At 38.8% G+C, this 25,400-nt stretch overlaps 1 protein-coding gene across 2 annotated transcripts; it reads left to right on the top strand.

The window, feature by feature from the left end:
- Positions 1-1,972: 1,972 nt before the first annotated feature.
- Positions 1,973-22,092, top strand: LOC139458346 (uncharacterized). 2 transcript variants are annotated; one of them, XM_071239735.1, is made up of 7 exons: positions 1,973-2,283; positions 6,213-6,443; positions 6,611-6,725; positions 9,512-9,620; positions 16,804-16,955; positions 17,346-17,453; positions 21,816-22,092. In XM_071239735.1, the coding sequence occupies exons 1-7, from the start codon at positions 1,974-1,976 to the stop codon at positions 22,048-22,050; spliced, it is 1,260 nt and encodes a 419-aa protein (XP_071095836.1). In that variant the 5' UTR covers position 1,973; the 3' UTR covers positions 22,051-22,092. The 2 variants fall into 2 exon arrangements, with proteins under 2 accessions (XP_071095836.1, XP_071095837.1); XM_071239736.1 differs by lacking the exon at positions 21,816-22,092 and adding an exon at positions 20,012-20,316.
- Positions 22,093-25,400: the final 3,308 nt, after the last annotated feature.

Below are 25,400 nucleotides of genomic sequence, written 5' to 3'. Positions count from 1 at the left end.
GTACGTACCCTGTCACACTCATGTACCAACCGTGTCACACTCATGTACCTACCCTGTCAAACTCATGTAACTACCGTGTCACACTCATGTACCTACCCTGTCACACTCATGTACGTACCCTGTCACACTCATGTACCTACCCTGTCACACTCATGTACCTACCCTGTCACACTCATGTACGTACCCTGTCACACTTATGTACCAACCGTGTCACACTCATGTACCTACCCTGTCACACTCATGTACGTACCCTGTCACACTCATGTACCTACCCTGTCACACTCATGTACGTACCCTGTCACACTCATGTACGTACCCTGTCAAACTCATGTACCAACCGTGTCACACTCATGTACCAACCGTGTCACACTCATGTACCTACCCTGTCACACTCATGTACTTACCCTGTCACACTCATGTACCTACCCTGTCACACTCATGTACCAACCCTGTCAAACTCATGTACCTACCGTGTCACACTCATGTACCTACCCTGTCACACTCATGTACGTACCCTGTCACACTCATGTACGTACCCTGTCACACTCATGTACCTACCGTGTCACACTCATGTACGTACCCTGTCAAACTCATGTAACTACCGTGTCACACTCATGTGCCTACCGTGTCACACTTATGTCTACCCTGTCACACTCATGTACCTAGTTGAGTACCCTGTCACACTCATGTACCTACCCTGTCACACTCATGTACGTACCCTGTCACACTCATGTAACTACCGTGTCACACTCATGTGCCTACCGTGTCACACTTATGTCTACCCTGTCACACTCATGTACCTACCGTGTCATACCCATGTAACTACCGTGTCACACTCATGTGCCTACCGTGTCACACTTATGTCTACCCTGTCACACCCTTGTGTACCTACCGTGTAACACTCGTGTGTACCTGCCCTGTCACACTCGTTTGTATCGGGTGCTCTGGAAGTGTCCCACATCAGCACTACAGCTCCGCATGAAGTACATCTTCCCACGGAAGGTTTGTCGTTAGTTGGGAAACAAATTAAACACGCGATGTCCACACCGAAGGCTAACGGATGTTGTATTCTGCCACGGCGATATCATAGGAAGTCTGTGGAATTAACAATGATATATTTACTAGCACCAAGATCGCACAGAATCCTTTATGAAAAGTGGTATTTGTGATTCATTCACTATGTTGTTGTTTTCAATGAAAATAGGTTTTTCCTCAAAGTTACTCTTTTGCTGATCAAGGTTATGTTTGCTTATGACAGGTCAGTCAACATGGGCAAATAATATAATATTTAGGGGATTGTCAAATATGCTCAAACTGGTCCTATTTGAATTGGGAGGTTGACCAGGAACATGCACTTTACCCAAGTCGCCAAAGCATAAAGTGCACGTGCGAAAGACGGGAAACACATTTCACGTTCGTCACGCGCATTGTTCTCACAGTTAGGGATTGTGTTGGCCGTAGCAGAGATGGCGATGTACTGGTCCAAATAATCACAAACAGCTGTAGGGGGTGAGGCTGATGACGTTTATTTAAATATGGTAGGTACGCATGTACGTACGTACTTACGTACGTACTTCAGCCTGAAACAATGAAAGTACAACATAAGCAAATATAACATAGGATCTAATAGATATATACAATCTGTTAAAGTTACTCTAAAATAGAGATATCACTTTCATTAAATAAATAGAACTTACTTTACATCATGTAGACCTGTACGTCTCTTTACAATACATCAATACACACTACATTTTGATGGGATAGCTTAGAAAGATCAACAGTTATGTAACAGTTCGTATCTATATAAATATACACTTGCTGAACTAGGTACTAAGATAATACATGGTAACTGGTTCACGAAGGGCAGATGTATTATCAGGTGACGCTACGAGTGAAAAGGAACATAAGCGACCCACTAGCTGCTATATAAACACTCCCTAAGTCTTATCGTTTTTTGTTTTTGAAAATCCACCATGACTTCAACTGCGATTGTCGTCCTGCTTTGTGTGGCGACGACACTTGCCATCGCAAAAAATCCGGAAAGAGTTGGGTCTTTTCCAGTCAAACATGCTGCTTTTACAAGCATATATCGGACATTTGATAAACAGAGCAACAGGACGTCTTATGATTTGCTGATAACTGCTTTCAACGGTGTTCCCTTCAGCACGGACTATGCATATATAGTAAGAGATGTGGGGCGCTACATGCACAACGTAGAAAGTATCACTCCGCAAAAACTCACGGACAAAGTCACCTGGCCTAATGAGATATCAGGCGTGCCACGTATGTCTATTTTCTATCTTGTTTTGAAAGTACAGTGATAAAGTGACGCATTGCGATAGATAGTTCATGTATTGAAGGATTGACATTTCACTTTGTCTGAGTATGAACCGTCGCAATCAAGATAAATATTTTACAAACTAAACTTAGATACAGTCTTAGTTCGGTGTCAATTTAATTATTCCAGTTGCAAATGTAGGAACCCTCGAGGGAATGCTTTTCATTTCTTCTGTCAGTGAACTTTATAGGATAAAGTAATAAATTTAGAATAGGTTTATTAAATTAAATTTTATCCCCGGTTTTGGAGGATTATGTGAACATCCTGTTCTGATTTATCATAATATACTCAGTTCAAAGTAACTATGTGTTTGCGAATGTTGCGAATGTTTGCGATTTGTAAACGTCCCTTAATATCCAGGATTATATTTGTGCCGAGAAAGGAATATTGAAAATAGAAGAGGAGATCGATTTTCACTCTGTCTGACACCAGAGAAACTAAAGAAGAATTAAGATACAATTTTCTTATATGTATAACACATGATTTAATATGATCATACATATAAGTAACTAAATTAAAGAATGTACTTTTAATACCATTCTTTAGTAATGTTTGCCAAACGCCTTCCCTCCAGGCATTATCAAAAGTTTTCTCAGAAATGAAATAAAGCCACAATAATGTTTACTATTAGAACATTTTAGTATTTGCAACGGCATATATAATACATAAATATTATCTATAGTTTGAAAACCTTTCCCGAAAACCATCTTGTGCTGATGTCAATATCGCATTAGTTTCATTTTCTTTTCAATGACTAACGATTCACATGCGTATTAGGTTTTGAATGTTTGGTGTATGCATGATTTGTTTTTACCCTGTCCACCTATTGCACTTTCCGTCTTCAACTTGGCCTTCCATTCCGATTTAAACTTTCCATTTTTTTTATTTCTATTTTGACGGAGATCTGCTTCTTGCTGTAATAGTGTTAGAAAAGTGGGTCAGTCCACAATCTTTTTGGTACCTTCCTATTCCGGCGTACTTTTATCGGCCTAGACTAAAACCCATTTGTTGATCCATATTACCCCGGAACATTAGAACTCTATCGACTTTTCAAGTTGTTCACGTTTTAATGTAATCTACAGCTGCATTTGGTGTGTACTTTCCAACACCCAGAAAGTGTACTGTATAGACAGATGATATGTACCCTGTTCCCCTGACGGCTGCACTGTAATCCAATATAGGCCAGACGATACAACCACCTGGTCTATTCACTGCCACATAAGATTATCCTCAAAATGACATGTCGGTGCCAATAGTCTATTCACTGCTTTGCAAAATGATCCTCTCTATGGCTTTCAGATGCCCAGTATGTTCATTGCTTTACAATACTATCCTCTAAATAACACACCGGTGCCTTTAGCTTCTTCACTGCTTTGCAAAATGATCCTCTCTATGGCCTTCAGATGCCCAGTATGTTCATTGCTTTACAATACTATCCTCTAAATAACACACCAGTGCCTTTAGCCTCTTCACTGCTTTGCAAAATGATCCTCTCTATGGCTTACAGGTGCCAAGTCTATTCATTGCTTTACAAAACTATCCTCTAAATAACACACCAGTGCCTTTAGCTTCTTCACTGCTTTGCAAAATGATCCTCTCTTGGCTTACAGGTGCCCAGTCTATTCATTGCTTTACAATATTATCCTCTAAATGACACACCGGTGCCAATAGTCTATTCACTGCTTTGCAAAATGATCCTCTCTATGGCTTACAGGTGCCAAGTCTATTCATTGCTATACAATACTATCCTCTAAATAACACACCGGTGCCTTTAGCTTCTTCACTGCTTTGCAAAATGATCCTCTCTATGGCTTACAGGTGCCCAGTCTATTCATTACTATACAATATTATCCTCAAAATGACATACCAGTGATAAGTTTATTAACAACCGTGTTTGACTATCTGGAAAACATTCTTTACTGTATATGTATTCAATGACCATAAAGATGGATACACTGAAAATCATCACCAACGAATGGAGTTAGAAACATAAAATGATTAAAGCACCACTAATTAAACACGATCAGGCTGAGTAAAAACATTTTCTCTGTGTTTAAGGAGGATTTCATCTCATCAACTGTAATCCATCATCTGTGTCCTATACTCTGTTTTAATGTGCAAATCACACATCCCAGGATATATTATATGTACACGGGGAAACGGATTCTGAAATAATTTAAAATGATTTTAAAAAATCAGTTGAGGAAGGTGAGATATGACAGAGATATTAACCGGAACATAAGAAATCTATCGACGTTTCAAGTTGTTCATGTGTTAATGTAATCAATTTCTTTAAATAATATTTTTTTATCATGAAAATTACTATTTCAGTAGCTTTCTCATGCCTATATCAAACACAAAAAATTAATAGTGTCATATGTGTATGTGCCATAATAACATGTAGTGACCTTTGTGTACCTCGTTCTTTCACACAAGCAATATGATCGTTTCTTTGTTACTGTGACTCAATGAAACTCATTTGTAGATTGATATTTGTAAGTCTTTGAGTAGAGCTTTTTGGTCGTGTTTCAATGTACCATAAATTAGTGCTGTCAACTTCTGACTTGACTCTAAAACCTGAAAACATGTCCATTCCTCTTTTGTACTGGATTCCAAGGCTCCTTTAAAATCTGTACAAACAGATATATATTGCTGGGTTCAGCAAATGTACCACCAAATCCCTGTCTCAAAGACTTACAATAATCCTTAATACAATCAAGGAAGGATTTTCTTTCTATTACAGAAAGTATTTGAGACAAGTGGAATTAAAACCATATGGATTCGCAAAACCTCAAAAGATTTGTTTGATTTTTTGCAATCTCCGAAAGGAACCAAGTTCCATTCTGTCAAACCATTTGACTTTTCAACTTTGTACACCACTATCCCATATGACAAACTTAAGGGAAAACTTCATACCTTGATCCAGTGGACTTTTGTTACAAAACGTGGTGAACACAGATACAGTTACGTATCCATATTCAGAGGTTCAGGACAATTTGTTAAATGTTTACTGAGAAAACAATATGTGAAATGCTGGACTTCCTCGTTGATAACATCTACGTATGGTTTGGGGGTAAGACATTTAGGCAAGAAGAAGACATCCTATTGCGCACCAACTGCGCTCCCCTTTGCGGATCTGTTTTTTATGCATATGAAAGTCAAAACAAGGTAATTTGGAGAAGAAGTTTAACTTAACAGTTTAGCTTAACAGATCGATGATCTGATATCGTTCAATAACAATCAATTAGCCAATTCCCTTCCACTGATTTACCCACCTGAACTAGAATGAAAGGAGACCAGTGAGACCGCCTCATCTGTTTCTTATTCAGATCCATGCATAAAGATTCAGCATGCTAAATAAACACTCTCCATAAGACTGTATGACAAGAGGGATCACTTCAACTTTCCCTTCACGTCGAGCAATATACCAGCAGCTCCATCCTTTAGATACAATGGAGCATGCTCTTTCTACCAAGGTATCAAAGAGCGTCATACGACCCTTGATACGACGCATCAGTCACAAAAACGATGTTCGATGCAATTCACCTTCACCGACCAGTCTGAGCATATTACGTGCGTCTGACACAAGTCTCCATTTGTTTGGACGTTCCGTTATGCTTGACCGAAGTAGGAGCATCCAAAAGAGGTAATTTTATGCTCGAAATTACCGACGAATTTATTACGCTTTTTTATGAATTGTCGCTCAATTTTCCATCCATTGACCATATTTGGAAAATACAGACGATTTCGTGGTTGCAGTATGCATGCCCTTTAATATTGCCAAGCACCTGCACACCCACCAGGAGCTAAAGTTATGATGTGAAACCTTTTGGGATACCTAAATAATAACGAGCAATCCTGTTTCATTTTACAGAGTATGTTTTCAACACGAGCATGGTTGCAATCCCAGACGGATTCCTTGTTCCATTCAAGACAAAAGGTGGAATAAAGCTAGTGAATATCACTGGAAGTGGGGCGAGTATCCCGGTGAGGATCACCGAGGAGTCGGGAGAGGACTGGTTCTATCACCGAGTACAGTGGGTGGACATGGATAATGATGGCGACTACGATGCTCTCACATGCCGAGCTAGGAAACCTTTGTTTGGTACATTGTTTTCATATGATGAAAAGAAATGTTCTTCAAATATGTATGATTTGGTAATACGATTTGAAGAAAAAATCGAGTACTAAATATAATACTTTGGGTAATGTAATGTCTCATTATAATTATTGTTTATGCGATGTCCATGTTTTTTGTTCTGTTTTTCTTAGGATCTGAGGAGGGGGAGCTTCTGTGGTACGAAAATCCATCCACCCCTTCTGTGCGCCCTGGATGGACACCCCATGTTATCGCCAAAGGTCCTGATGTGTACTTTCAACATTATAGGTACAATATATCTACATTGTATTGAATCCAAACAAACGTCCAGTATAGGATTATTTGTTCATTTATGAAAAGTCCTTTTGTGATTAATATTTGTGGTTCATGAGTACATGGAATCCATGTGTAACTGGTCATATGACACAAACGTGATCGTAAAAAAAATACGAGCAAATCCGTCTTGCGGACTAATTGATAATTTAGGGAGAATGACCTTAAAAGTGATGAGACGACAATTTAACAGTGTCCAGTTTAATCAGTTCGATACAAAATCCAAATTACACCAAACGTGGTAAAAACAAATATTTTTAAATGACTTTTCCGAAGCCGTATAATCGACACCTGTTCAGTGAAAGAAAGTTCGGCTTCATACGCCCAAGGTAGAAAATCATATTTTAACTGATTTGATAAATAATGATGGCAATATTACTGAGGAAGCCGACAAAGGTGGGGGCTACTGAACAACGCATTCTAGAAGAACATGATGCTTGACATCTCAGAAAATCAAGAATCTTATCATACGTCAAGTGAATCTGAAGAAAACTACTACTGGACAAATATAGCAAAGAACTGTATGACAGTGAACGTGACATTGTGCAGTTTTAAAAACTCAAAAACTCAAAAGTAAGACTATTCAAGACGAAATAAACACTGTAGTGTCGCTTCAAAATCCTGGAGAGGACAAACACGTCACATTTAAAGACTTAGGAACGTTTTTCTGAAATATGTATAAACTTCGGAAACAAATATTACCCAGCTTGTGAGTCTTTTTGTTAACTGTCGGCCAAAAGAAACTTTACCACCTTAGAATGAATTTGCAAAACAATAAAAACACATATTAAAACTAAATCATTGCAAAACACATCGTCCAAACACAACAATGCACCATGCAGAAAGTGATTCACGTAAACGCCACATTTTCTTTTTTCTGAAAATACGAAATACACGTGCAAAAAGGGTATATACATGATATGGACGGCATGTCAGACACTCACACCGATAACAAACCACCACAGAAATGCCACGACTGAAACCCGAACAATGCGTGCGGGCCCTGGCTATAATACAGATGGAAGCCACCGATTCCCACTCTGCTAAAAAAAGTTGGCTGCTCCCCTGTTGCTGTTACTGACCTGATGCAACGTTACAGACTGACCGGCCAAACATCAGACAGGCCAAGAACAAGCAGACCCTCTGGTAACTACGCTCAATGAATACCGGTACTTGCGTACCTTGCATCACCGGAATCGTTTACTAACAGTGACGTCATTAGTGACGGATGCCTTTGGGCATATGGTTAGTCAACAGAGTGTGGCCAGGTGACTCAGGGCTTAAGGGCTCAGACCTTGGAAAGGAGAGTTTTTGACAGTGTAACATTGTCATCAGAGATCGAGATGGATCCACGTCGTTAGCATCGTCGTGGGCGACGAGGGTGGCCTGCACTGATGAAAGACGGTTCTGTCTGTTCAGAGTTGATTGAAGAAAGTGCGTTTACCGCCATGGTTAGAACGAACGGTGGCACGTTGCGTTCAGGAGGTCGTTCTGCATGGTGGAGGGGATGTTATCGGGTCTGAATTTGTGGGCAGGTGAGAACACCACTAGCGGAAACGGTAGCGTTATACTTGTCAACCATACCCTGTACATCACTTGCTTGATAACGGTGTTAGAACCATCACCGAAACAACGTCGCTCCTAATTGTAAAAAAAGAAGTTGTTCATCCATAAATCTTATCTTTACTTTGGACTCCTACTGAATTCCTCTCAAAGAAACTGGTAACCGGTTGATAGCCTCACATAGAATTGATAGCGTAATAGTGAAATATTTTTCTATGGACATTATATATAATGTGATAAAGCCACATAACTTTAGTCAGGGTTGAACTTTGATTGGCCGTCACAAGTCAGTAAATTAAGCAGGTGTCTGTGATCTTTGGAAATTTGACAAACTTGGGGAAGGTGCACTGATCAGGTTCTTGCAGAAAAAGGGATCAAAGACCAAAAACCTTCCATGAAGATATAAGTACATCACTAGAGAACGATGCACAAGCTCTGCTAAAAGCTGTCCCAAAGAGGTTCTTGCAAAGATTTTTGAATACGGATGAAACCTCGGTTCACCAGGTCCAAACAACAATCAAAACAGTGGACGCATTTGTCATCACACCACGACCAAAGAAGGCAAAGGCTGTTCCATCAGTTGTAAAGGTTATGGCTTCCGGGTTCTGGGGTGCTGAGAGTGTCATCAAGGTGGACTAGAGTCGAAAAGGCCAGACAATACCGGAACAAACAATGCTGCACGTTTGAGGACAATTACAAAATGACATTAAGACTAAGAGACGCGTGAAGTCGAGGAAGGACGTGTTCTTCCATCAGGACAATTCGCCAATGCACATATCAATCTTTGCCATGGCTACAACCGACTGGAGTGACTTGAAGTACTTCAGCACCTACCAGATTTTCCTGATCTGGTTCCGTCAGACTTCAATCTGTTCACGACATGAAGAGATCTCTTACCAGACCCATTTTGACTCGAACGATGACGTCAGGGCAGCTGTGGAGAACATTTCGACAGCCAAGATAAAGTTTTTAAAGTCTTTAGGATAAGGCTTTCTATGTGAGGCTTGGAACATATAACAAGAGACTCTGCCCCTGCACAAAATCCGCGAAGAGGACAAAAAAACCAAAGAACCTGTACCTGTAGAAAGTATACTGTTGCAAGATGCTACTTAAAAATATTAAAATCCAGCCACCTAACCACCACCACCAACCCAAATATATATATTTCATCTCGCCAGGCTCAACACTCCCAATGGCCCCAAGAGCTGCATCTTAACTGCTCAGTTTTTCACAAAGAGTTTATCAGTGTATTGGACCGAAGGCAGTGACTGGTTGCATCTTGGAAATGTAAGTATTATATTATATATTTTTTTATATTATCCACACAAATGATCAGCAGTCCTTTCTTGTGGATTCACGTTTGGTAAAACTGTAAGGTAACTCTTCATGGCGTCAGTGGACTTATTCAGTGCACGAGTTCAAAAGACAGATATATTCCGTTTAAAATCAGATATTTTACTCTGATATTATGTCTCTTCATAAGATCTGAAAACGCCTCAGCAGGCAATGTTTATGAATCATGCCAACTTTTTAAATTTTCTATTTTTTTAACTCCTGAACACCTGATCTTTTACAATAGTTGATTAATTGCAATATGGTCACCAAACCACATGCAGTTTTACATGCGATTGACATGCAAGAACAAGGTTGATGAACCATGCACACATTCAAAGTTTTCTGGTCAGAATATTTTTCGATACGAATTTTAATGGAAATTGTATGAGATTAAATAGACCAGAAGTAGAATACGAAATAGTTGTCTTCAGAGGAAACGATTTTGCAAGGCAAATAGCCTAAATGATGTAAAACGCACACTAAAAATCTTGAAACTCAAAGTTGCAAGCAAAGGCAAAACAAGGAAGGAAACATATTGAACAATCGTTGCTGATCAATGGAACAAACTATGGTTTTCTAAATGAACACATCTGTAATCATATGTCCATAGTCATTTGGTTTATGAGAGTTAACTTATAAACAGTCTAGATGCTATTAATGTTAGGCCCATTCCGATCACGGGTTGTTTCTGATTAAAAAAATTCTCTTCAACAGTCGGATACTCTGATATTACACTCACTTGGGATTCTGTGTGTACAACTGGTCCGCAGTATCCTATCTTGTCGCTTATATTGTTCATATGTGTAACGTGATTGGTTGATTGGTTGGATCATTGCCCCTGCTGTCAGAGACTAGCTTGCCATGTCCAGCTTAGATACATGCCGCCAAGATAGAGAGGGAGTACTGCTGACTGCTGCATAAAACAACATTCACATATTCACTGAAACATATTACGACCATGTCCCCAAAACCATGTATCATCATTGGCGAACCATCTGTTGGGAGGCGTGTGGGTTAAGTGCGGTTAAGAGACCCTTCGTTATAATATTTTGTTTTATCTTTGTTCATGATCTTTGACTGATAGATAGGGGTTGCTCCTAATACAGGATATTTACCATCCCCAAACACACAAGCGTCTTTATCATATAATGTCATTCTTTAATTCTGTGCTTGAAAATCGCTTCCCCTTTTTTACAAACATTTCCGAAACATATCGAGTTTTCCTGGAATGCGCGCATTAATATTTATTACGTCACAGGGTAAATGATGTGTCAGGCTGACTGTCACAGTAACCCTATATAGTTCCAACTGAAATCTGTTTCTGATACAGTGGCGAGGGAACATATACGCTAAACAACTATTGTTTTTACTTGCCTTTCGCAGAAATCCATCAGTCCACTGAGTAACTGCCCTTTGTCAAAGGGAAGCTACTCTAGCCCTAGTCTATGAGACGTCACAGCCACGTTCAGTCGTTGTTGACAGTTGGCCTGTCCTGTCATAACGTTAAAAAGTGCAGTCAGATGTACATACAGCGCCAAAACGAAACAAGGTAACAATTCAAACATATTTCGGCCAAATCAAACTATTTTAATTTGTGGAAAAGGTTTCAAGCCCCACAGGTCTACAAGCACAGATATGGCTACTGATCACACTTGGCTAGGCCTCGTGCCCTCGCAAAATTGTTTTGAAATGTATGTCTCCAAAGTTGCCAAAACTTATAAAATGCCTTTTCAGTATGTTCTTTTGATAATGGTAGCAATTATTCCTGTAGTTTATCCAGATTCCCAGTGGTTAATTCTAACTCGATTGCCGACGCCACGTTTGTTTCTAAACACTGAAAGTAGTCCCTACTTGACCTTTCATATTTGCATCTCTATCCGCATATGACCCCCACGGATATTGTTTTTATCCGTTGGCTTTATCAATGTTGATACCAGGTGTTCGCAAAAAGGTGAGTATATTCTGCCCCGGCGGTGGCACCTATCACAAACACATGCACAGGTAAGTCAGAAGTTCACCGAAAAACAGACATCAAAACATAAGTCTAAATAGGGAATTGCATCTGATATAATTTTTGTCACTGATGTGTCAAATTTGGAAATATCATAAAACTTTTGAGTCCTTGAAGGTAGTAACCTTGATCGAACAGCTTATGAGCAAGAGTTGTATGACGCTCTAAAGTTGGAGTCTCGGTAGAAAGAGCATGTTCGGTTGTTCCTAAAAAGTTGTGAAATGCAGACAGGGCTGGAGCTGCGGGAATATTGTTTGACATAAAGGTAAATCATAATTAGATGCTTCCTCTCGTCATCCAGTATTTTGGAGAGTGTTTTGTCACTCTTTATTCACAGATCTAAATATGAAACAGATGAGGCGGTCTCACTGGTCTCCTTTCTTTCTGGTTCGGGTGGGTAAATCAGTGGAAGGGAATTGGCTAATTGATTGTTAATGAACATATCCAAATTACCTTGTTTTGACTTTACCAATCCGGGGAGAAATTCGGATTCATTTGCTTAAAGACACAGATCCGCAACGGGGAGCGCAATTGGTGCCCATGGGAAGTCCAGCATTTGGCATATTATTTTCGCAGTAGATTTCAGATGGCTTTTGCTTTCAAATTTGATAAATTGACCTGAACCTGACCTATATGTTATATGTAACTATATCTATGGTCACCACGTTTTGTCACAAAACACGCCTCATATGTGATGAAATTTCGCATTTATTCAGGAAACTCAAAACATTTTTCCGCCAGTTATGACATTTGGTATGAAAATAAACATATTATTCTTATAAAGCAGCACTTACGACATACATAACCCCAACAAAACAACAAATAGGTAACACCACAAGAGTACCGCAGCTAGGATGATTGCATCAAGCTTCGCCTACTGACTGACCAAGGTCTGGCTAACCCCATGGGAAAGTGGCTGCTCAGGTCAGATTCATACTGCTACGCCATTTGCGGTAAGGGGAACAACACCAACATCTAGAATGGCTTCAGTTCGCATTTTCAATCTGACAAGGCAATGCTGCCTTGGTGATTTAGAGTCAGGCAGTCTGTCAGATGTTGGGTATTTCTATGCGTCAACATCGTCAACGGCGACGTCAATGGTGTCAGTATGTATCTTGTATCGAGCTGATAAGGAACTCGTGCGTAAAAACGCCGCCATGAAGGCTTTGCCGCTAAATGCACATGGGAGGTCGACAGATGTTGTGGTGGGAGAGTATGGGTGGAACTCTCACACCACAGAACAAACTCGACACATGTGCAAGACTCAAAGGCTAAACGGTATTGTAATAGAGCCTATCTTCGCACGTTGTTCCAATTATTACCAATGATAACATCGTCTTCCAAGACGAAAATGATAGGTTGTTCATAGCACTGGTAAATATTCGACCATGGCCTTTATGTAAATTGCCAGATTTAAACCCGATTGAACACCTATTTGATTTGGATCGTACGATTGTGTCATCCTAAACTTCATACACAGCCGTTTTCCCATGGACTACCGTGTTCCCTTTTCGTTCATGGACGGGGTGCCAGACAATGACAGGCACAGGGGCTATCGAATTATCATGCCCTTGACCTTCGCACTTTCACTTATTGGACACTTGACCACACTTGTTGTGTTTGCAATATGACATTGCTCACCAAATGTTTCGATGTTGACCAAACGTATATATTTAAAACGGTTTAGTTTGTAACTCACTGATTGGATGACGTCCCGACAAACTTGTGTTAAAAATATCCTGAACAGACTCAGCAATTTGACAACACTTTATGTACATTGTTTTCAAACTTGAACACATTTTTAAGAACCTCAGTGATATCCGAAGGTCAAGGTGACCAGACGCTAACGTAATTAGACCTGAAGTACTTATACATGTCTCATTAAGGCAAATGGATATCTGTTTTAGAGGTGTACTGCATTATGTGTGTGTGTGTGTGTGTGCGTTTTCCAAACCGGAGAAGATGTAACTTAACTTACTATTATAGTAGCCAGAGGTATTAGACGTGTCCAATGTGTACTGAATTGGATATGTGTTTTGCTAAATGCGAAACCAGGAATGCTATTATCAGGAGTCATACAGCTGGAACTCGGCGAGAGGTAGCCAATATGTTCAACATGTCTCAATCTGTGATTTGCAGACTTTAGAAAAAGGTTTCTGTACACACCAAATGTCCAAAACGGCGACCTAGGTCAACAACAGGATCGATTAATCAGAAGCCAGGCAGTAAGAAATCGAGCCCAACCAACAAATCAAATCGCTGTTCACTGGTCAAAAATACTGACAAGACGGTTAGAAATCGTCTGTATGCAGCTAATCTGCATGCTCGGTGACAATCTATTGTACCATTACACACATTCTACCCAGACGCTTATGGTTGTATTTTAAAGCGTAGAAACTGGGGAATCGCCAATGGTCTCGTGTGATGTTTTACGCTGGACTGTCTGGGCGTGTCTAGACGAACGTCAACATAAGGCGACATGGCAGATTTACGGGTGGGTCTGTAATAAGATGGGGCGGAATCACTATGATTGCCAGAAAGCCAGTGCATATTGTAAATGGAAGGGTAGTACTAGCTAGCCAATAGTGGTGACGTTTGCGTGCATGTTTTGTATTATAAGACGATAACGCGCATGCCTACTGTAACTGACTCCCTCCAGCAGGAACACATCACCAGAATGTAAATGCCAGGCAACATAAGACTAACTAGGCCAGGGCACAATGCTGGGGATCTTGAGGACACGCCCACCACTAATGACGGGTATATTGAAGTATGGGGGAAGTAATACAAATTTCAAAGCACTGCAAGGAATAGATAACACAATCTTTGAAATTTAAAGTGTTAGATTTATGAGCGTCGTAGATCGAACAACCTAAACTTAGAATGCCTGAGTTTTATAAAGTCCATTTATGGCGTACAACACTACTCACTCATACATAGTCATATTTCGTTAAAAATGGAAGACTGTACGTATTATGTGAACACTAAAACGCGTTTATTCTGTGCTTAGACAAAATCCGATTACAGCACAAATAGAGCAAACTGCTATGTGATATTCTTTAGAAATGTCAATGATGAACATTGTGAACGCCAATGCACATTTGAGAATAAAAAAATATTCGACATGTTGGCATGTACAGCCCAATTTATAGTTTCATTCTTAATTCCCACTTCTGTTACAAGGACAAAAGATTGTATTTTTCAGATGTACTTTCAAACCTGTTTCATTAGACAATATGTCAAGTGTATTTATCTTTTTGAACGGTTAAATACAACTGTCTAAGAGAGCATAATCAGCATCAACAAAAATAATTTTTATTAAAGGCAGGCGAGATACCAGTAAGTATTAACTAACCACCCTCACCCTCACATCAGTGATTGATAAAAGTGACAAACATTTGGGGACTTCAAACAATGCCTATCAGATACAATGGGACTTAAAATGCAACCGTGGTGGATACCAACATTACATGAACATTCTTTGGACAAAGGAATTTTACAAAGATTCCAGCTTTTTGCAAAGACTTTATGAGGACAGCATGTCTTAGGGTGTCAATAGCTGTAGAAAAACAATCAAGAGGCAATATAATCTCTCTCTTTTTCGCAAAAACAACTTTTAACAATGACGTGCAATATAAATATATGATCTACCGTACAGTAGTTTGCCCTAAAACCTGCCTGAGACTCACTAATGATATTTGTATCTTCACACCAGGTTTGCAATCCCTCATTCCAAATGCAGAGTGATTATATTTTTTGCATCCTTTTTGGCAGACGTAAATATTGGATAAATAGTATATTACCCCAGATAGCGGGTACATGGCCAGTTTCATAAATGTTCTTGTAGAATACAGTGCGAATGGGCACAGCAAAGTGGTTTTGAAGAAGGAATTCCAACTGACCCAGGAGCTGGGTTATTGGATAACTATAAAATATGATAAAGTATCTCTTTAAAGAGAAAGCTCATCTTTCCACACAGCTGAATACACAAATGTTCTTGGTCCATACCTTTACTGTCAATACACAATAATGTTTAGAGTGGTAATGTTTATTTTCTGGAAGTTTTGAGAGTGAATTGTGCTGTCTTTTGGAGACAGTATTTGTTTTGTCTCAGTGGCAATGCTTAATGTGCAGAACACGTGACATGAGTTTCTCGGGTACCAACTTCTACATGTGTAATGTATGGAGATGAAGAAGAAGACGCTGCCACACTGTAGCTATTGTGAATATTAATGTGAAATGAACCAATTTATCTTCGCCTCTCTTCTACATTTGTAATGTATGGAGATGAAGAAGAAGACGCTGCCACACTGTAGCTATTGTGAATATTAATGTGAAATGAACCAATTTATCTTCGCCTATTCTGCCTTCTAATATTTGGGTACGAGATGAACATTCCGAATTCTGTCAGTTTGTGCAATACTCCTCGCGGAATTGTGAGCAAGACTTTGAATGTGACTACCACTCAATGTTATTAATTTGTGGCCAAAATCCCTACACGATTTAGCTACTTTAAACTCTCTATGTACACTTATGTTTACATAGTCTCATCATAGTCAGTGAATTAGCAGTTATAACGATGTAACCTTTTTATTAAGTGAAACGGGAATCACTGAAAGTATGAACTATGATCCCTGCATTCGGCGCAATCATCCAGGTCACAGGTCATGGCAACATTTCGTCATTGGTTAAGTTCCTTGTAGCAAATCCATGGATGTTTGATGATTCAGTAAGCGACTTCCGGTTTCAACACCTGCAATGGAGGAGGTGAGTTGAAGTGAAATGGTGTTTAACGTAGCTTTCAAGATTGTTTCGCTTATAAAGCGACCAGCATGCACGCGTACAAATGCCGGATACATAGTGCTAGCCCACCTCGACACCATGACGCAGTAATATAGATACCATTAACAGGGACATTATATTGGATCGTGTGATCCGGCTAGGCCTTGTTTTATAACCATAATGCCGATCGCCAGAGCGGGTATCAACAACTGCCATGCGATCGATGGTCGGAAAATGATAACTTGAGTGTATAAGTGTAATGAAGAAGGTTTGGTTGATCCAACCCTGCCGATAAAACTAAGAACACAACAACGAATATATGTGTTTTTATCTCCACTTCAGGTGAAATCCAGGATAATCGACAATACTATAGGAGCAGTGTTTGATGTTATAGTAAATGACATTGGCAACGATGGCAACTTGGACCTTTTGGTTACCACTAACGACGTGACGAATGGCACAGTATGGGCGTATGAAATACCCCCGGATTTCAGGTAACATATCAGCTCAGGTTGATGTTCAGGGTCGGCTTCCTTTCTCCCTTTGCTTTACACAAGACATATATCCAATTGTTAAAGTGAAATATTATTTGTCAAAATTCTTTCTGTTGCTTGTATGCGTCCTGTGAAGATCCAGGGTAGAATTAGTTTTCAAAAACCCATGCTTGTCGTAAGAGGCGACCAACGGGATCCGATTTTTAAGATCGTCGACTTTGTTGATACATGTCATCGTATTGCAATTGAGTAGATCGGTGTAAATAACAGGATTGTTCCGAGACTCGATTATTTACAGACCACCGTCATATTTGCTAAAATATTGCTGAAGCGGCAAGACAAACAGACAAAAAACAAACAAACATCATATCTGCATGCTATTATGTTCAGGACAGGTAAATTTTCTCGACATATGTTGGCGTCAGGCTTTAAACCGAGAAATCAGGGAGTGGGAAAAGGAGCACCTGGATCGGCGTTTCCTATCAAATACATTGTTCCGTAAGTAAATTATTGTATATACTTACATTTATTTTGCTTTTTTAGTACATTAGATTGAACAAAGTTGGATTATCGCTCAGTAAGTGCCTGAACATATCGGCGCGAAGACATACCTATTAATTGATACAAGTACGTATACAATCATATGTAACCTAGAAAGTAAACCAAATTGTAATCAGGAATTGTTACATTGGTTATTGTTTTCAAAAAATCAATTAAGCGGAATTATATCGACACAATCATAGTGGTATACATGATACATGTATACAATTTTAACTGAATGGAATGGCATAAAAACTCTTTTGTTGGTACATCATATTTTAATAAAAAACGTTCCACTCTTGGGATATCAGACCAGCGTCCGGTGTCAATAACTGTCCTCTGTAAGGTCTGTAAGCCTTAATTCATTGAGCCCTGAGTCGCCTTGCAATTGTCTGTCGACTATGCATGCGTCGCTGATGACGTCACTGTCAAGAATCGATTCCGGAGGTGCAAAGTACGCAAGTACCGGTCTTCATTTGGCGTAGCTTTTCTGCCTGTTCTTGACCTGTCTGTTGTGTGTCCGATCTGTCAGTAACGTACCAATAGTTTAGTTATAGCAACACGGTAGCAACCAAAAGTTCTAGTAATGTGGACATGGGTGGCACATCTGCATCATACCCAGGGCCCGTTCACGGTGTTCGGGTGTCAGTCGTGGCATTTCTCTGATATTATTTTTATTTCCCCGACATATAATGACGGGGGGATATAGCCATCAGTATGTCCGTCTGTCCGTCTGTCCGTCCGTTCGTCTGTCTGTCTGTCTGTCTGTCTGTCAGTCTGTAATCATTGTTTGTCCGGAGCATGTTTCCTCAACCGTACAACCTAGCTTCACAAAACTTGGTACACTTAACAATCAGGCTCAGTAGAAGTGCCTTTTGCTATTTACAGATTTTTAGAATTTTATATTTTTGTCGTTTCCATGGAAATATGATGAACTTAGGAAATTGGAGGGTAGTGCTCTTGTCCGGACCATATCTCCCGAACCATACAACTTAGCTTCTCAAAAGTTTTTACACCTTTCAAACAGGTTATGTAGTGGTGCCTTTGCTGTTAACAGATTTTTTCTTCTTTTTTTTTCCATTTTCAATTTAAATTGAAAATTGATGAACTTAGGGTAATGTCCTCGTCTGGAGCATATCTTCTAAACCATGCGACAGAGATTCACCAAACTTTATGCAAATATCAATCATGTTCACTAGTGGTGCAGTTTGTTATTTATAGACTTTAATCTTTTTTAATTTGTAGCCCCTGACATATAATGAAACAAGATGTTTAGGTTTGGTTTTTTTGTCAATCCCTATTACATTCTCTTTAAGCCTTTTGTGTCATTAGGCTACTACAGAGCTATTCATATGCGAATCTGCGTTATTGTTATTACAATTTCATGAGATCATCAGAAAGTGAGCAACATGAACCAATATTTCATAATCTTCATTATATTTCTGGTTATGGCATCAGGGAAAAAGATTTCCTTTCCACATTTGAAGGTACACACAGTTTACCGACATGCCACGTCGGGGGATATGTCATCTTTTATCAGTGTGAGGGTCTGACATGCCGTCGGTATCAGGTATATACCCTCATTAAACTTGTAGTTTCGGCTGCCCAAGCGGCACGTGTTGTTCTCTTTCTCCCATGTTCTACAAAAATGTATCACATTCTGCATAGAGCGTAGGACGATGCGTTTTTCATTGATTTAGTTTGAACTTGTGTTTTTAAAGTTTTAATTATTAAAGTAATAACAGTTGGTGATTTCCAAATTGAAACGTAACCCAGAAATCGTTCCTACAGAACTAAATTGTGAAATCATAAATGACCAGATAAGATTAATTCATAATTAATAAATTATATTGATACACACATCTTGGGGTTTACAATCACAAAAGGTAAATTGACACATAAGTAACTAGTCCGTAACAGACCCTACAAGATGTACATGTGTCAGTGCAACCACATTGTCACTGTGGAAAGTCTGGAAACAGGCCTGTCTCTGTTCTTGAATCAGGAATAGTGAGAAAGGAAGGAGGAATTCGGTGTTTTCAGATAGGTTTCCAATCCGCACTTAGGTCAGCAAGTAGATAAGACACAGTTCAGGACATGCTGTTTGGTATAGACTTTTGTTTATACTTATTTTTGCTTTGAGAAATGATCACAGTTATAAATATTCGTTCGGCGCTGAAGTATATAATGTATTTGTTGCCATTGTATCCCCTCGATTTTTCAAAAAACAAACACAAATTGGATCTCTCAAACATTTAAATGGACTCGCACGCTTAAAAATAATAGTTTGGATCGTGTCATGTAACACATATCTTTGAGGATCGAGTCAAAATTCCTATTCTGATATTGCACTTACATTGTTATTATTCATCATTGGAATGTAGCGTTTTTGTGAGAGAGAGAGAGGGGTATTTCAGTAAGCATGAATCCTGTTTTGTTTTTGTTCGCTAAAAAATAGTTTTCTTCTTAGCCTATTTTACACGTGATAACAACTACGTTTTCCTGTGTCTACTTAGCCCTTACAAGCGACCATTCATAGTGTCTGGCGATGACGACGGGCGTGCCTATGTCCTCTTGTGTACCTCATATGACTGGAGTTATAATCTGACTCCTTTTCTCGATGTGGGTCAAGGGACAGTGGGACAAATAGCAGTTGAAGATGTAAATGAAGATTACAAGCTGGATGTATTCGTTCCTGCATACAACGAGGGTCTCGTACACGTGTACCAGTATAATCCATGAAGAAATATTGCAGATGTAAAATGTTTGATATTATGCGCCGCATTTGTATGGAAAGAAATAAAACCATTCTTGAATACCAGACTGAAGTATAAAGATGTGTTTGGTAGATGGTAAATGTATATTCATTGGTGAATCGGGATGTCAAATTAATTGTTTCGCTGTGTTTGTGACAAGTGGTGTATTTAGTACCCCATCGTGGCAGTTGGACAACCTTTTGCCCGAGCATTGTGCCCCAGTATCGGTTGCAGTGGGCATGATAGCCGGGAACTGTTCACTACTTAAAGCCTTAGTGTTTGTAAAATTGAACAGGGAAGGGGAACATTATATAACCTTTATCGTGATTATGGAACTACACAGACAAGTCCACGCATCCATGAGGTATTCGTGTACAAACAAGATAAAGAGGCTACGAATAGATCAATCTTTGATATTTAATGAAGACAAATTAAAAATGAATTTATATGAATGATATACACGCCAGATGTTTCAGATATGTTTCAAACCCATTCTCCCTCACGCCTGTTTCCCGGGAGATAATATTATGCGAAACAGCAAAGATAAATTCTGGATCTAACATTCAAATCAAAAAAAGTGTGGACGAGGTACAAACAGGTCAATACCAAATAGACTAATTCTGCCGTCTTCCTTATTAATACAATATGTACCATAAACAGCAGGAAAAGAAAACTTTGATTATGTTTCAGATAATTCAATATGGTCCATTCGTAGATCCATTGAGCATGATCACGTTGCTGCTATCGTGATTGATTCAATGTATTGCTATCTTTGGGAAGATTATTTAATTCTTGTTTGGAAAACCTATTAATACAGTTGATAAAAGTTGAACCTGGAACATGTCCTTCTTCCTGGCATAATGAGGTTGTTTTCCCCTTATCTTAACCTGGACCGGATCACACTCATACTCCAAATTGTCAGTTTGTTTCATTGACAAGCTGAGGGTTGCAAAACCATCGTGCGTTTCTCCATTTAGATAAATTATTTGATAAAAATGAAATCAAAATGATTGCATTACCCATCTTTTGCGAAAAAAACAGGAAACTACATTGAAACAAGGTAATTTAAAAGATCTTTTCCTATGGCTTATGGCGGTGTATGTGCTGTATTAATGTAATATTTGACACAACGTCAACCTTGATCTCAGCGTACTCATGCAATTGTAATGAACATGTAAGTTTGGCACCATACATAGCCAGTTGTAGCGTGTATAAACACAAGATTAGTGAACACGATATGAGGATGTCGGTTGTGTAGAAATTCTTGTTATCTCTTTTGTATGACCACTCTGATCTTTCTGGATTCAGCGTTGCCTCCTTTTGGTATGCCAGAAACCATTGAACGTGGTTTCCAATCTCCGATTCGCCCTCATTATGTCTCTTGGTTTATCAAAACCGTGCTCATCTGATTCATCAAACATAATCAAAGCCTGCGACTTCCAGCACTTTCTCCCCACATCAAGCTGAATAACTGAAATACAGTTTAAGGCTGCGTTGCATCACCGATACCGAGTTTAAAATGAACAAATTTTATTATGTTTTGAAAGTTATTATTTGCCAACAGTCAAAAAAAGGCTCCTGTTGTTTTATCCGGTGATGATGACGGTCGCGCATATCTGCTGAGTGCTGCAAAAGATGACACCCGTGACTGGACATACACATTACAGCCATTCCTTGACGTAGGCATGGGAACAGTTGGACAGATCACAGTTGAAGACATAAACAAAGACGGCAGTTTGTACATTTTTGTACCAGCGTATACACAGGGCCAAGTACATGTTTTTCATTACAAGCCTTGATTTTGTCATTAAACAGTATTCCAGCTGTATACATACACGCAACTGAATCTGTTTTGTTCTTTATGCTTTGTGTTTACAGTTTGTCTTTGTCGAGAAGGGGGATGGGACCGTGTGGGTGTGGGTGTGTGTGTGTGTGTGGGGGGGGGGGGGGGGGGGGGGGGGGTGTAGTATATAGACTACACTCTTAACTGCAATTAAAAAAGTCAGGTATTCGGAAGAATACTGTGTTTTACATGTACACAGTGAAAACAAAGTGTATATTTTATTATTGGTTGTACTTCGCAATTGTACATGATGCAATGCTATGGTATGATTAATTTTTTTTCAGGTTATTAGTTTACAGATCAGTCAATCAATCTTTATTCATGGTACTTATGAGGCCAAAGGCCTATAGTACAATGTGTGGGGCATGTTACAAATTCATACATTTTCTTAGTTTCATGGCATGATAAATGAACGTTGATAGATTTCTAATAGTTTCTGTACAATCACAAGTCATTAATTTACAAAATTTGTTACCGTTTGGGTTGCGGTAGAAATAGTTATTTAGATATTTTGCTCTTAAATCTTCATACACTGGACATACACATAAAAAGTGATATTCATCTTCAGTACAATCAGTTTTACAAATCCTACAAAGTCTGTGTTCTCTTGCAATACCTTCATATCTGCCTGTTTCAATAAATAGATCATGTGAGCCACAACGGAATCGAGAAAGAGCTGTTCTAAACTTATGTAAATTTACACTTAATAGATAAGGTTCTAGTATAATAGTAGTCTTAAATGTAGTGTAATAGTTTGCTTTTCTAGAACTAAGCAAAGAACAATGCCATTTTTGAATGTACATATCTTTTAAAGTCTGTGTCAAACGGGAGAAGAAATGTTGTGGCATATCTACATGTTGCTGTAACCAAATATAACCATATCCACATTCGTATAACATGTTTTTAACTTTTGAAATGGGATACCGGGAATACATGGGAAACCGTCCGCATTCACCATATACCCTTGCGTTTTCTGTGCTAGATTTTACCCCCATGAACCGTTTACATGCATATAAATGTATTTTCTCAATAACATCCAAATGTTCTAGGCCCCAAATTTCGGATCCATACAATAGCATCGGGCTTATTTTTGTATCAAATATTTTAAAATAAACATCATATGTAACATTGTCCAGAACTCTAAGACTTTTTAATATGCCTACAAAAATTTTCTTGGCTTGCAATGAAATGTTATGTGCATTCCTTGACCAAGTTAATCTACTTGTAAAACACAAGCCTAAGTATTTATAAAATGGAACAACTTCTACAGGCTTCCTTCTGTAAAACCATTTTTCTTTTCTGGATATGTTACCACCATTTTTAAAAACTACAACTTTGGTTTTATCCATATTTACAGTAAGTTTTGACTCGTCACAATAACTCTCTAAGACATGTATTTGCTTTTGCAGGCCAGGTATTGTGCTCGAGAACATGACTATATCGTCAGCGAAAAGAAGCAGAAATAATTTAATAGTTTCGGGGTGCAGTTGTATTCCATCAGTGCAATTTTTTTGGATTTGATATGCCAAATCATTTATGAAAAAGGAAAATAAGAAGGGACTTAATATACACCCTTGTCGGACACCCCTGCTACTTACAAAAGTATCCGATATAGCGCCATTGTTCCGTACACATACCTTCACATTTTTATATAGAGAGCATAATAACTTTCCAATTTTGCTACTTAGCCCATGTCTTTGAAAGTGTGACCACAAGTTATCTCTTTTCACAGAGTCAAAAGCTTTTGCAAAATCTACGAATACAGCATATAGCTTCCCTCGTTTCACTAATAGATATCTCTGAATTATAGAATATAGGATAAAAGCATTGTCAGTGGTGGAGTATCCTTTTCTAAAACCTGCTTGTGACTCACTTATCTTATCCAAAGAATCCGCCCAGAAAACAAGTCTCTTGTTAATAATTGAAGTAAATATTTTACTGAATGTACTTAGGAGAGTTATGCCTCTGTAATTATTAACATCGCTGGTTGCGCCCTGTTTGTGAAGAGGGACAATAATGCCAACTGTCCAATTATCTGGAAAATATGATCTCTCTAAAAGGATATTAAAAATTAGTTCCAAATATGGTATTAAAATGTCTGAGGAATGTTTAAAAAACTCTGCTATCACATTATCATTTCCAGATGCCTTATTATCCTTAAGGTTGGATATGCTGTCAATAATTTCCTCTCTAGATATTGGACATTCAAGAATATCATCTGTTACACTGTCAGCTTTATCTTCCATGAATTCCATGTCAAATAAATTGTTATTGTCATGGCTAAATGGAACTGAAAACAGTTCCTGGAAATGCTCAAACCAGGCTTGAATATCAATGTCATTTTTGCAATATCTATTTGGTTTAATGGCTACAGATCAGTCAACGTGTGCATACAAATTAAAAATTAAAATATCATAGCATATACACTCTCCAAAAAAAACATACACAGGTAGATTTTTAGTACATTTATTGTACCCAATAAAATCGATATATTAAATTTAATATCATAGATACAAATATGAAATTTTGGAGTTTGATAGTCACACGTTGTCGTGGTACAAAGGCATTGAAAAATGTTCATTGTCATGTCTGATCCATTACCAACAATGTGACGTAATTATAGTGAGTGAGTGAGTTTGGCTTTACGCCGCCTTTAGCAATATTCCAGCAATATCAACGGCTGGTTGACCACAAATGGGTTTCACACATTGCACCAATGTGGGGAATCGAACCCATCTCTTCGGCGTGACAAGCGAACACTTCAACCACTAGGCGACCCCAATGTCCCTTTTGAATATAAAACATGGATAGACCAACCAGGTGAGATGAGGTGAGATGCGATTTAGCCGATTTATAGTGCCAGTACACTGAGATACCATGCAACTACGAAGCAAAACTGAAGGAATCTTATGAAAACGCATTATTAAACTAAACAAGATTGTCAGACGCATTAAATTCGCTTTGCTTTCTCTATTAGTTATGCACAGAGTTACCAAAGAAATTATATTATCCAGTTATATCTATTCGTAATGAAAGCCTACCGATAGATCGAGGGTTCCAAATGAGCTTGACGCACCCGACCACTTTCGCGATTTTCAATTTGTTGTAACGGAAAAGGTTAAGCGTGGTGAAATGAAGACAGTTTAAACTTAAACTATCTGAACAGATATCTAGACTTACGTTGGGTTGTGCCATCAGGGTCCCCTTCGAAAGTTATTTTGTGGTACAGTTTCGGGAGGTGTTTTTTCCATGAATGAACGTACACGACAGAACAACCAGATCACTTACAGTGAACACGTCCGATAC

The sequence above is a fragment of the Haliotis cracherodii genome, unplaced genomic scaffold (genome assembly GCF_022045235.1).
Source record: "Haliotis cracherodii isolate W230 unplaced genomic scaffold, xgHalCrac1.p SCAF_12, whole genome shotgun sequence".
Taxonomy (NCBI): domain Eukaryota; kingdom Metazoa; phylum Mollusca; class Gastropoda; order Lepetellida; family Haliotidae; genus Haliotis; species Haliotis cracherodii.
The sequence above is the reverse complement of the archived record's forward strand: the minus strand, read 5'-3'. Positions and strand labels throughout refer to the sequence as shown.